Source organism: Lipotes vexillifer, unplaced genomic scaffold (assembly GCF_000442215.2).
Source record: "Lipotes vexillifer unplaced genomic scaffold, Lipotes_vexillifer_v1.1 scaffold299, whole genome shotgun sequence".
Classification (NCBI taxonomy): domain Eukaryota; kingdom Metazoa; phylum Chordata; class Mammalia; order Artiodactyla; family Lipotidae; genus Lipotes; species Lipotes vexillifer.
Window position 1 is genome coordinate 3763307 of NW_006784347.1, and position 14187 is coordinate 3777493.

General features: G+C 56.1%; 1 protein-coding gene across 1 annotated transcript in view; it reads right to left on the reverse strand.

Annotated features, from left to right (window-relative positions):
- The window catches only part of TBCD (tubulin folding cofactor D), a 181426-nt gene that overhangs the window by 9107 nt on the left and 158132 nt on the right, over window positions 1-14187 (reverse strand). Inside the window, exons 29-37 of the mRNA XM_007456808.1 lie at window positions 13860-14000; window positions 10444-10527; window positions 9765-9923; window positions 9548-9686; window positions 8296-8417; window positions 5783-5860; window positions 2679-2768; window positions 2128-2215; window positions 977-1083 (exon numbers count right to left, since the gene is read on the reverse strand). Of these exons, the coding sequence (XP_007456870.1) occupies window positions 977-1083; window positions 2128-2215; window positions 2679-2768; window positions 5783-5860; window positions 8296-8417; window positions 9548-9686; window positions 9765-9923; window positions 10444-10527; window positions 13860-14000 (1008 nt within the window). The remainder of the gene's footprint in view (window positions 1-976; window positions 1084-2127; window positions 2216-2678; window positions 2769-5782; window positions 5861-8295; window positions 8418-9547; window positions 9687-9764; window positions 9924-10443; window positions 10528-13859; window positions 14001-14187) is intronic.

Sequence of the window (14187 nt, forward strand, 5' to 3'; positions counted from 1 at the left end):
CCCCTGCGTCGGCAGGCGGACTCCCAACCACTGCACCACCAGGGAAGCCCAACACCCCCTCTTTCAAACCTGCCGCCCAAGCTCAGAGTTGAGGAGCCAACAGAGATGGCAGGAAACTGTGCCTAAAACGAACCTGGAGACCCGACCTGGAACAAGAGCTGACCCTGGCTGTCTGGGAGGGAAGTGGGTGTCTGGGGTGGGAGGGAGGACAACTTCTTCCTGGTTCCCTCCGTCTGTTTGATTTTTGAACGTGTCCACATGTGGCCTTTTCCACCAAGAGTGAGCAAAGGCCAGTGGACGGCTCTCCTCTGCGGCGAGTCTGGGCCTGGGGGCTCCTGCTGCAGCCACTCAACACCCTTCTGCTCCTTGGGGGCCACAACTGACACAGGTGGCGTGTCCCCGAGGAGGGAGAAACTGCCTGCCATGCCACACACTCCCCTGCATTTCTGACACCACAAGTTCAGGGAGCAGGAGCTGCCATTCTCGAGTGACTTCAACCGCAATAAACCGCAGAAACAGGTGCACCAGCGCCCACCGGCACCCAGAGCCGTGACATGATCAACAGAAAAGCGACCACAGAGAAATAGGAAGTCAGCCTCTAACCAATCAGTGCTCAGAACAACCCACCTTTTCACTTACAAAAATTGTATTTGGGAAAAAATAATTTCACTTTGAAAATCTTCCAGCCTGAACCCCCCAGGAAGATCCCCCTCCTCCCTCATCTGGCCACCCAGCCTCTCTTGGGTGTAAGGAGTGAGCCTGTGCTACAGAAACGCAGACACGTGGGTGAGGAGAGATCGGTTACAGACACCACTGCCTCCTCGTAAACCCAGAGCTGAGGCGGAGGGCTGGAGCCCGTCTTCCCTCTTTGCTCTGGAGGGTTTTGGGAGAGACCACAAACAGGCTCTGGGAGTCCCGCTCACTTTGGCACTGCACCCGCCACACTCTCGGGAAGAGGGCAAGGGCCCATGCTCACCAGGCCGTGCAGTTGAGCACAGCCATGACCTCATCTAGGATGTCCGCAGCCACCACATCGTAGGTCAGCACCATCTCATACACCTGGCTGGCCGTGCTCTTCCGGATCTGGAGGGACAGAGGGAGTTGGTGGGAGGGGAAGGCCCACGACAGAGAGCAGAGCTGACGGGACCCTGCCCGGAAGCAGGGACGAGGGCCCATGCACCTCCCGGGGGCCCAGAGTCCAAGTAAAACAGGAAAGGCTCGCCGGGCAGACAGTTAAGAGGAGCTGACCTTGGACCGCCGCTCAGGAGACCGTGGCCACAACTGATGAGTGACCACGAGATGCGCTCAGCCCGGGGCGCCCCGTTCCCCTGTGGTCCCCCAGAGGCCCTTATCAGGAGGAGCATCATTCTTACTGAAATGCTTCATTAAAAACCTGCACCTTATCAGAGAAGTCCTCTCACCTGCCTTCTTTTCTAGCTGTCCCTGAGAGGGGAACGTATTTCATGGAACAGGTGCTCTCGGAATCCCGAGGCCTACCCCCAGAGCTCCTGGTTTGGCAGGTCAGGGCCTGAGAGTCTGCATTTCTGATCGTGGGGGGAGGGGCGTCCAGTGACCCCACTTTGAAAACAGCTGTGCTAGATGAGAGTTAAAGTTACTTTAGCTGTTAAAGAAGGTGTCACATTTGAGTTATCTGAAGAGCATTTCTTCTGCCAAAGGGAAAGAACAGACTTCCTGGGAAACCCGACCCTGGGGTGGGGGCTGTGGGGTAGGCACCTTCCAGGAGCCCCTGAGCCAGAGCCTGCAGGACCCCAATGGGCTGAAACTCCCCACCCACCCACCTCGTGGCAGGGCACCTGGGTGCACCTGCGGCCAGGATCCCAGGGGGCAGGGGTCCCAGCCAGCGTCGGGTGTTTCCCTGGCGCCTGGGCTCACTCCCTGGGGGTCCAGGGGCACATTTGGCCCCAGGCCCTTCGCCCCCAGGGGCCAGGCTCAACCATCACACTGCAGCTGCCACAGCCACAGGCACAGTATGCCCCGCCCACCCTGATGAGGACCCGCCCCCCATCAAGGTCCGCTTGTGCCAACACCAGGAAGCATCAGACTCTGGCGCCAATGTGCAGGCCAGGATGCTGGCCCCGAGTGGGGCCTGGAGCTGCAGACACTCACCACGGGGAAAGGGTGGCAGAGCAGGAGGAAGAGCTGCAGAAGGACCTTCCTCCTCACGTCTCCGGGGAACTGCACCAGCCCACAGAACCTGCGGGGACCCCACACTCTGGTGAGCTGACCCCCGCCCACGCCTGCTGCCTGGATACCCCACACCTTCACTTCACTGGGGGGCCTGCCAGTCTGCATGGGATGGGAGGCCCCCAGGTGCTGCCCATGGTGACCCCCAGGCCTCAGGGCTGTTCCACTGGGGAGGCAGCCCTGGGTTCACGTCCACTTTCTCCCCGCAGGTGGGGACATCCAGATCTCCAGAGTGTTGGGGAATCGGGGCTTTTTCTATGACAACACTCCCTGACCCGACGCCCACCTGTCTGGGAGGCTGGTCCAAGGGTGGGCAGGCTGTGGCCAGGCCCACCTGCTCCACCGGGAACACCAGCCGGCGTGACCAGGGCCACCCGCCTCTCACCCTGACATCAGAACGCCCCCGACCCCATGCTCTCGGCTGCTGGGCCGGCCCCTCCCTTTACCGCCTCAGTGAGTTACTTGGAACTCACACCGCGATGCTGGACCTCAGTTTCTGGACGTCTTTGGACTTCTTGATCTCCTCCTTGCAAAGCGCGAGCAGCTTCACACAGAAGGGGTGGCTGTAAGGAAAGCACAGGACCCAGAGGTGGGCTTCCGGGGAACATCTGATGATGGCGGCCACCCCCGAGGAGAAGCCTCGCCCCTGGGGACATGCACCAGGGCACGTCAACACCAGGGCATGTAACTGGCTCCTCTGCAAGTGCAGCAGGGGACAGACACCCGCTGTCGCGTGTACTCAACAAACCACCTTCCCCGCGGCACCTCCCTGGCCTCACGGCCCCTCAACAGGAGGGCAGGCTGACCCCTGGTGGGGCCTCGACGTAACAGGAACACCCAGAACTCAGCCCCGCTGCAAGCCCAGCCAACGTGTGCCGTGTCGGCGCCAGGCTCAACCCAAGATCAAAAGAGGACGACCGGATCGTGACCAGGCCCCACTCACTCACTTCCAGGTCCAGGTCCTTGGAGGGTCAGGGAGGGACTGGAGGCATCCTCCCCGGCTCTGCCTGGCCGAGGAGAACATGGGGCCACAGTGGCCACGACCAGCGTGAGTCCCCGTGAGATGAACATGCTCCTCTCCTGCGGAGCCGCAGCCCCAGGCCAATTCTGGCCATACAACGAGGGCTGAGGTACAATGTCTGAGTGGCCCCACGCTCCCTCTTCCCGTCCACTGGCCAGGTGACCTGGGATACGGCTGGGGGCAGAGCCTTATCTCACCAGACTCCCGCATGAGGGCGCAGGACAGACCTCCCGCCCTAGGCAGGCAGAAAGCAGCCGCCCATGGTGGCCATTTCAGGGTCAGCCTGTGACAGCAGCTCCCCTGACCAGAAGTGGGCCCAGGGAGACTCTCCCGTCTTCTCAGGCTAAAGGAGACCTCAGCCCCCCAGTGGCACCCCTGCCACCTGCCATCCACGTGGCACCACTGTCCTCTCGGCCAGCCTGCCCGCCAGCCCCACCCCTCCCTGATCCAACCGGCTTCTCCCCACAGCTCACTGAAATGCCTGTCAGGGACCAAGTGACCACCAGGTCGCTGAGGGCCGTGGTCACTCCTGTCCTCAGCCGACGTGACCACTCGGCACACATCATCGACGACCCGTGACTGCCCCTCCGCCTCACCTTCTTCCTGGTAGATCTGCTTCACCTCTGCTCCCCGTCTCCCTAACGATGGGGCACCCCTACAGCTCTGTCACAGCGCTTCTGTCTACACACCTCCCCTGGCCACCTGTCTACACCTGACCCCCTGGTGGTCTCATGGGACCACATACCACCCATCTTCTGAGGACATTCCACCGAGTTCCAGCCTGGAAGATCCATCTCCTCTGGACGAGATCTAACAAGCATCTTAAACCAAACATCTCTGCTATGAACTGAATGTTTGTGTCCCCGAGATTCCTACGTTGAAGCTCTAATCTGGAACATGAGAGTGTTAGGAGGTGGGGCCTTGGGAGGCAATTAGAACATGACATGGAACCCACGGTGGGATCAGTGCCCTGCAAAGAGGAGACGCAAGTGGTGGTCTTTCTGCCATGGGAAGACACAGCGAGACTGCGTCCCTGTGCTATCTCGGACATTCAGCCTCCAGCATCAGGAGGAATGAGTTTCTGGTGTTTAACTTCCTGGGCTGTGGTATTTCTGTTACAGCAGCCTGACCTGCTAGGACAGCCTTCCAATTGGACCTCCAGGCCTCTCTGGTCCACACCGACTCCATCCAGCCTTCCTGTCTGAGAACCACTGCCCCCTTCCAGTGGCCAGTCCAGGAAGCCCACAGTCACCCTTGGCTGCCTCACCCCCTCACACCCACACTGATCTGCAACCGGTGGTGTTCGGCAACACGCACGGGGGCCCACTGCTCTCTCCAGATCCCCGGCTCCCATGTCTCCTGCACGGCAGCACCCCCTTTCCTGGACCCCGAGACTCCCCTCCAGCAGCAGCAGCAGCTGGAGTGCCCATGACCCCCCACTGCGGGAGGTGAGCCTGACACTTGGGGTACTATTTTCTCCTACCATTTTATTTTGAAATTTTCAAACCAGGAAAATAGGTTAAGATCTGAAACAGAATATTTAGTAAGCACAGTCATACAATGTATAAAAGGATCATATCCCACACCATGGGGCATATCCCGTGAATGCACAAGTTGCTCTGACAGTAGGTATAAGAAACATGCTGTGATGTACCATCGGCAAATTAAAGTGGAAACCTTTTGATGTTATTCAGTTAAAAGAGCGTTTGAGCATCTCAGCAAAGATGTAACGACAGGGACCAGATCTCGCTCCCACCTGGAAGAACTAAAAGTGAACAAAACTCACTAGACAGCAGGCTGCAAAGGACGGTGACCACTGAGGCCTGGGAGGCAAAGGTGGTGAGCTTGCAACTGCCTAGCTTCCTGCCTATGGAGGGGACCTGGGCAGAACCTGGTGCCACCCTGAGTTTTTGGTTTGCAGGGCAGAGGGCCCCCAAGGATTCACCCAAGCCCTGATCAGTGCAAGGACACTGCCCCAGACTGGGGAAGAACCCACAGAAAGATGACACACAACGACTGTCACCACCAGCCGAGCAGGAAGCTCTGAGATCAAGCAGCCGATCAAGCAGCAGAGACCTCAGAAGTGGGAGAAAATTAACCCCAAGGCACCAGAGCCTCAAACAGGGAGGCCGATGAAGTGGCTGCAGGGTACCTGTGCTCGGCAGCTGAGGAGCCCTGAACACAGCAGAGGAGGGAAGCGGCCTCTCAGACCCACTCCCTGCGCCCACACCCACCCGGCCTGTCTGAGGTGGGCTCTCCACCTGGACCAGATCCCAGCACCGTGACCATCATGGCCCTCTGCGATCCCCATTCATCGTCCTGCCCGTTGTCCATAACTGCCCTGACTGCAGGCCCCCGTCAGAGGGGACGCGTCACCTGCTCTGTTTCCCACCTGGACAGCAGGGCTGCAGCAGGGGCCCCCACCCCCATGTGGGAGCAGCCAGTGCTTCTTGGTGGCACTTACACTGTGTATAAAAACTGACCCTGAACATACTAGAAAGCTATCTCCTAGAAGCCGGATTTCTGGATCTCACCAGCTATTCTCTGAACACTTACTTCTCCTCGGCGGTGAAGATGGCGAAGCAGCCGTTGGCTAGCATCTGATCCAGCATCTTTAGCAGTGGCACAGACACCCTGGGAGAGAAGACATGTGTGAGACGCCAGGTACCAGAACCCAGCGGAATGGAAGACCTGGGCACGTAGGAAATTCAGTGCTGCTGAGACGAGGGCTCTCCCTGGACGGCCGTCAACTCAAGCCCAACCAAAATCCTGGCAGGACGTGTGCGGAAAATGACAAGCCAATTCTAAAGTTTATATGGAAACACAAAGGATGAAGAAGAGCCCAGACAGTTCCAGGAAGAAAGGACAAAGCTGGAGGGCCAGTACTGCTCAATTTAAATAACTGTGGCAGGGACTTCCCTGGTGGTCCAGTGGGTAAGATTCAGCACTCCCAATACAGGAGGGTGGGTTCGATCCCTGGTCGGGGAACTAGATCCCGCATGCATGCCACAACTAAGAGTTTGCATGCCACAACTGAGAAGTCCACACGCCACAACGAAGGTCCCACGGGGCCACAACTAAAGACCCGGCACAGCCTAAATAAATAAATATTTAAAAAAATAATAATTATTGTGGCAAAGCTCAAGTGATCAAAACCGTGTGATCCTGGTATGAAGACAAGCAAACACATCAAGGAAGAGAAAAGTCCCAAACTGGGCTGCACATCCACAATTTCTGACAATGATGCAAAAGCAACGCAGTGGGAAGGTCAGTCTTTCCCACACGTGGAGCAACTGGGCGTCCACAGGCAAAACCAGGACACAGACCTGGACCTGTAGCTTGCGTCACACAGAAACCAACCCCAAACGGACCTGAGGTCTGAACGGAACACTCAAACTATGAAACTTCTAGGAGGAAACGTAAAAGAAAGTCTTTGTAGCCCTGAAGTAGGCAGAAATTTCTTAGATATGACACAGAAAACACAATCCATAGAACAACAAGAGTACAAACAAGTTTATCAAGATGCAAAATATTTGTTCTTAACAGAGAGACTGTTAAGAGTGTGGAAGACAAGCTAGAGGCTGGGACAAAGGACCTGTCCAGTATGTATAAGAAAATCTCAAAACCCGGCAGCAAGGTAAAAAAGAAGCACCCAGTTTAAAAATGAGCAAAAGATCTGAACAGATACTTGACCAAAGAGGCTATGCAGACAGCCAGCAAGCACCCGAGAAGGTGCCCGGCACCCTCAGTCAGGAGGGAAACTCGAATTACAGCCACGACGAGAAACCACACCCCCTTGGATCAGCTAAAATGAAAAGGACCGACCACTCCAGCCATGGTGAGGACGTGGGCCCCCAGAACTCTCAGAGGCCGTGAGCAGGAAAACGGTGCAGCCACTTCAGGAAACAGTCTGGCAGTTTTAAATATTCACCCGCCCTGTGACCCCAGCCAGTCTACTCCTTACCATTCACCCAAGAGCAAAGGAAAGACAATTCCACATGAAGGCCTGTGTATGAATGTTCATCACAGCTTCACCTGCAGCTGCCTCAACCTGGAAGCAACCCCAGTGCCTATCCACAGGTAAACAAATTGTGATGTAACCACACAATAGAACTCAGCACTAAAAAGGGTGACTTTAAAAGAAACACGCAGCATCTGAGAAGCCAGACACTAAAGGGCACACACTGCATGATCCCACTTAAGTAATGTTCTAGAAAATGCCAAGTAAGCTACAGTGACAGAAAGCAGATCAGTGGTCACCTTGGGGCTGGGGGACCCTGGGGGGGTGGGGTTAGAAGGGCAGGAGGCAACTGTGGGTGACAGATGTGCTCAGTGTCTTGATTGCTTTTATGGCTGCTGACATGAGTCAGAACTTCTCAGACTGTGCACTTGACGTGCGCTTTGTTACATGTCTTCTACGCCTCCAGACAGCTGCTCATCGCGGAAAGAGCAAAGACCAATGGCCTGAGTGTCTGTTTGCTGAGAGCTATCTGTGCATCCCAGGGACAGGACAAGGGCCTGCATGAGGGGACCTGCAGCCATGCGGTGGCAACCAGGGGCCCAGATGCTCTGGGACAGTTGAGAACGGAGTCCAGGAACAGCCCTCTCAGAAAGTGCAGGAAACATCCCCAATTCTGAGGTAGGGCTTTTGGGTCTGCACTCCATCTTCTTGGAAAAGCAGTTAACAAAATGCTACAGCAAAAACATTTAGAAAACAGGTCACGTTCCAATCCTGGCAGGCTGAGATCTCATCTTCTCTATGGTCGTGGTTGTGTGTGAACCACGTGTCTGAACGGTGGCACTGACATGTCAGTGTGCGTGACCAGGGAGCACCACAGGCCAGAGCCACACGAGCTCTCCTGGCTCACAGCCTCTGTCACTTTACTTCCAACGTATACAACCGGCCCAGAGTGCAGGCTGCGAGGGGCCTGGAAGGTGACTCTGGTCATGCCCTTGCCTGGCTGCACCCACGTTCCTCACCTGGGCCCACCCTACCTCCCCTCAGAGCCCTGCTGGGAAATGAGACCCTGGAGATCTGAGAAACCACTGCGAACAGCCCCACCACTCACCTGTCGTTCAGAAGGCTGTCCTCAAAGACCTGCAGAAGGGTCCCAGTGAAGTCTTCCAGGGCTTGCGGGTCGTTCTGAATCCCCTTCATGTACTCAAAGAGGCCCTGTGTTGAGTACCTGACCTGTAATACGGCATTCTTGTAAGAAGGACAAGACCACCCCACTCCTGGCACCCCCTGCCCCAGGGCTGGCTGCGGTGACAGACTCAAAACATCCACTACAGAGCGTCAGGATCCCTCAGAGCCTGTCCGGGCTGGTCACGAGCGCGGCCACAGTGCAGGCACCCGAATTGGAAACGCAGCTCTGGACGCAACAGCACAACCCAAGCCCTCACATGCTGTTGTTAAATTTGGACCCCTTAGAGGTGCGGTATCTGGGCGACCACCGCTGCTGGGGAGCAAAAGCAAAGGCACCTCCCCTCAGGTCAACAGCTAACACCATCGCACAACCAACACCCAACTGATGAGTCCTCACGAAGGAGTCTACAGAGCAAGAAAGCAGATGCAGGCCTCCCTCTGACAGCAGACACTGGATCACATGACACAGAATGTAGGAGGATATTGTGTTATTACAGAGAAATGCAGTCACAAAGATGAGCGTGTGATGGAAAAGCACGAGAAACAGATTTCAGAACAAACTGAATCGTAATGAAGATACAACTCTACCGAAACACCAAAAAATGCAACAGTGGGAGGGAACGAGCAGGCCACACAGAACTGCAGAAACGGCAGTAATTTGAAAAGAAGTGTGAAGGCGGAGAGGATGGACTGTGGGCGGGAATGAGGACGGTGGAGAACTTTCCAGAAGTGACGAAAACCACGAATCCACCAGTTCAGGAAACACCGAATCAGGGCCCAGGGAGCGATGAGAGGCGAGAGGGAGAGGGAGGGGCCCAGGCAGGGGAGACGACACAAAAGAACAGAGAAAACAACGAACCACGACGAAAATGCACAGACAGGAAACAGGAACCTGGAGAGACAGGTTGGGGAACCGCGGGGTGCTTGATGTGCAGGGAGGGTGAATCGAGGCCGGCAAAAAAGCCAGGGAGCACAGGAGCTGCATCATCTGCATCTGCAGTTTCCCTGCCCCTGAGCTCATGCCCCACACGCTGTCCAGTGGATCAGGGGTAACGCCCACCCCCCACCTGCCCCGCAGGCACACTGAGCCCCAGCAGAGCCTCCTGAAGGAAGGATGGAAGGAAGGAAGGAGGCAGCGCTCCCTCTTGGGAAGGCCCACTGAGGCGCCTGCTCACCGTGGACTCGGTCAGGCCGCCCACGGACACGGCCAGCCCCAGCAGCACGTGGTAACGGTAGGCAGGCAGCCCCAGGAGCCGGGCCACGCGAGGGAAGGCCTGCGATGGCGCGCCCCAGTTCACAGAGGCCACAGTGGACCTGCAAGACAGAAGCACAAGCTGGAGGGGCCGCCCCGCTGGGAACAGAGCTGCCCCACCGGGAACTCAGCACCAGTACCTGGGGAAAAGCCTCTCCAGCTCCTGCCGGTGGGGCACATGGGGGATGGCGGGGCCGTCCCAGTGGAGCAGCGCCAGGAACACACGGGCTGCGTGCGCCCGGAACCGGTCAATCTTCTCACTCGCCTGCTGGGCTAAGCAGCACATGACCCGCTGGCAGCTGCAAACCGAGAGCGCAGGGTTAGCTCAGCTGGAACATGAGAGTGGGCACATGTGCCACCCTGGCTGCGGGTGGGAACAGGATCTGACAGCCCAGAAACCTAAGTGGGAGATCTGGAGTGGAAGCAGTGAAGACTGATAGGGCTACCGGTTGGCTGGTGTGTGAGAAGAGATGGAAGAAATGGGAGGATGGGGTGCCTGCAGCCAGAGGAGGAAGTCGGGGTGGGGGTGTCGAGGAAGCAATGCCCAGGTCTCCTCAGGGGCCTCGGCAACAGAAGGGGCACGGTGATACCAGGCCAGCAAGGTACCCAGAGGCAGCCCGGTGCCCAGGGAACCAATGGGGGACAGGATGGCCAGTCCCCAGCAGCAGCAGGTGCTCGGCACAGGGGTCCTGAGCCAGGAAGCTGGCTGTCCTGCAACAGGCCTGCACCCTGAGGGAGGCCTAGCCAGGAGCAGGGGCTGTGGTGTCAGGAGGGAGGACCTGGGCAGACCCTATCCACGCAGCGGGAGAACACACTCACACCGGGGCCTCGATGAGCTCTGGCTGGTCCCTTGCCAGCAGAAGAGTCAGGTCCATAAGACTTGTCATGGCGGCCTCGCGGACCCTGCAGAGACATGGAGGGGTGAGCTATGTGACCATCAGCCACTCTGCGGGGTCGGGTTCAGACACCCTCAACCCAGGGCAAGAAACATGTAGGAGGCTCGACAAAGGCCGCCGACAGCCTTTCCTCCAGAAATATTTCTCTCACACATTACCTTGAACAAAGACACCTGTTTGACACCTGAAGACTAATGGCCAGTTCCCAGCAAACTCTCTCACAAGTACACACACAGAAACAACGCTGATTTTCCCATGAACCTTTAAACACAAAATATACCCACTCTACAAAGTTTGTTCCCAGCAGAAAAACTCTTAAGGGCTTTTCGAGGGACAGATGTATGTGGAGCAGCTCATGTTTGCTGGCCTAACTCCAGAGTGAAAAAGCATCATTTTAAACTTGGGACAAAGAACACTCAACCCAGGTCAGACACGCTGGGCAACGGGGACCACAGACACTGCCCCACGTCGCCAGGGCCAGCAGGTCCTGTATGCCTGGGGCACCCACCCTCCCGCCAAGGAGTGTGCACCACATGGGAGATAGCCTGTGCTGTTCGGATCTGTACGGACAGAGGCCCCAGCCCCGGAGAGGCCCAGCAGCCAAAGCACTGAGTGCAGGTGCGGTGGTGCTCGGAGGCATGAGACAGACAGGCCGGGGCCGAGGGAGCTGGACAGGCTCAGACACCGAGGTACAGCTGCCAGCCAGCTGCTGCTCAGGACACAACACGCACGACCCTCTGAAGGTGCCAGGGTGGGTCAGGGCAGAGAGGGAGGGAGGACAGAGCATCCCCTGTGGACCCCCAGCACCCACAGGCACAGCACTACAGGGAAAGACTGGCGAGAGGAAACAGGAGCGGCTAAAGCCTGCAGCACACGCCCCTGGGGCCCTCACCAGCTCCTAACTGGACAAGCACAGGGTGCGGGTCCAAAACCCCAGAAGCCGGCAGCTGGGGGGGCACATGTGCAGGAAAAGGGCCCTGGGAAGCCCCTCAGTCAGAGCTGCGGGTGTGGGCAGAAGGGCCAGCCAACCCCAGCCCTGAGGACAGCAGGTGACCCACCCACACAATATAGGAGGCCTGACAAAAGGAAACTTAAATCTTGCTGCAAGGAAATTACACAACCCCAAATCTCTGCAATTTTGAACTCACAATTTCTGGATAGTTAAAAGTTACAAGGAATGTTAAAAAAAAAAAAAAAAAGACCAAGTGTTAACAATAATGAGAGAGAAGATGACAGAAATAGACCCATGGATGACATGGATATTGGAGTAAATGGCCAGTCTTTAAAGTAACCATGAGGAACACGCTGAAGAAAAAAAGGAAAGAAGGAAAACAAATGAAAAAGATGAAGACCTTCTACAGAGAACTAGGATCTCTGGAAAAGGACCCAACACTGCAGAGCTCAGATAAACCTCTGGAATTAAAGATTCACAGAGGGGACTCCTGCATGTGCACAGCACTGGCTGGACCTCCTCTGTTCACTTTATGTTCCACATGCTCTGGGGGCAGCCACAGTGGCAACTGTAACACCAATGAAAACCCACTGCCCTTCTGGCTTGAACTTTACAGAGAGTAAAGAGCTCCCCTTAAAGGGGCCCGAGAAGGGGCCCCCACGTTCACAGAGGACCACCACCCACAACTCCACCACACAGGCAGCAGAGCAGAACCTGAGCAGCCGCCCGTATCGGGTGAGGCAGAGACCACGGCGCTGTACTCAAAGCGGACCCACTGCCTGCTGCGAGGCCACCAGCACCCTCTGGGAGGATGAAGCAGAACCCTACGAGTGTCCAGGAGCCACTTCAGAGCCACATGCCATGCAAAGAACCAGGAAGAGTGTCTCAGTGTCCAGGGCAGACACGTGAGCCCCGGCTGTGGTCAGAGCATCTTCACCTGCACAGACCCTAAGAGGCACAGCTGCCACGGCCTCGTCCCACCGAGGACAGGGCAACAAAGGGCTCAGGCGGCCGTGCTGGGACCTCCCTGAGGACACGGGCCCGAGGAGGTGCTGTGGCCCCCTTGAGCACCCCCATGTTCCCACTGTCTGGGGGACCCCGGGGTCCTGGATATGCTGTGCAGACACATGCACAGTCCTCAGGCCCCCATGGGAGCCGTGCCCCAAAGGCCATCTCAGGACAGAAGAAGGAAAGGAAAGCAGCGAATGCGATAAGAGAACTCCTGGTGGATGAAGAGGCAGGAAAGGCCAGCAGACACAGAGAAGGGGGAAAAACCCAGCCAAGGATGTTATGAATGAAAATACAAGACGAAATTAAAGCTAACTTTTTTTCACATTGTTGTAATAAACAAGTAAACCACTGCCTCTCAATGTCAGCGACACCTCACCCGGTGCTCGGCCCACAGTGAGCCCCTCATCCCAAGGCATGTTTACAGGGGGGTCTTGAAGGAGAGAATGTGAATAAAAACACTTAGAAGAGGTTCCAACATAAGCTGTAGGAGAACTTCTCAGCTTCTCCAAAATGGCAACTTCGTCTCTTATATCTAGTAAACAGAAAAGTACTTTTGAAACCTTGGAAAGGAAATACAAGCGAATTCAGGCAGGGATCCGAGCATAGCGGCATGAGCATCTTCCCTGCGCTCGGCTGACAATGACACAGGCCTCCTTCAGGTCAACAAGCAACTGAAGGGCTCCTCCCGAGACTGAAATCTGTGCACCCCAAGTCTTATTCCCAATCAGGCAGGAGCCAAGATGATGATATACAACGGGATCCCTGGAAAACCCAGGTGCTCCCTACTCCCCTTCCCCAAAATGGTTTCAGATCCTTCCTGCTTTAAACAGTTGCATGGGGGCCTTGCGTGAACTTTATTAGGTAAAACTGGAGAGCAGACAACTGGGGCTTAGACGAGGGAGACACAACAATGTTTGTATTTTATGAAGTTAATTTTTTTTTTTTTTCAGTGAAGAGTAGGACAGGGACTTCCCTGGCAGTCCAGTGGTTAAGAATCCACCTTCCAATGCAGGGGACACAGGTTCGATCTCTGGTCAAGGAACTAAGATCCCACATGTCGCGGAGCAACTAAGCCCGCACGCCGCAAGTACTGAGCACAAGAGCCACAACTAGAGAGAAGCCCACGCTGCAACAAAAGATCCCGCATGCTGCAATTAAGACCCAACGCAGCCAAAAAATAAAATAAATAAATAATTTTTTTTTTTTTTTTTTTTAAAGAGGAGGATGCACACACGAGAGACTGGGACAGAAACCCCGGCTGCCCTGGGAATAAAGGGTCCAGGCTGGGACCAGGGCAGCAGCATGAACTCCCCACCTCTGGCCTAGGCGGGACATTCTGAGAGGAGCAGGGGGTGAGGATAACGTGTCCGGCTCACCATGCTCCCACGTCCCCGCGGCTGTCAGTGGTGTAATCGCTCAGACAGCCCAGCAACGTGCAGTAAACCTGGGCAACGTCCTCTCTGCACACAACCTCGTCTGGAGTCCCTTCTGCTTGCACACCGACAGTCTGGCAAATCCTGAAATTAAAAACATGGGAAACATAGCTAATGTCTGTGGATCCCATGCAAGCTCTCCTGTCTCTCTCATCATTTTGGCCTGATGTGTCTTTCCTGACAGGATGACCTCTGAACAGGCCCATAACTCGGAGGCAGACTCAGAATCCCCAAGTTCCTCCCGCACTGACGTAAAGCTGAGTGACGCTCT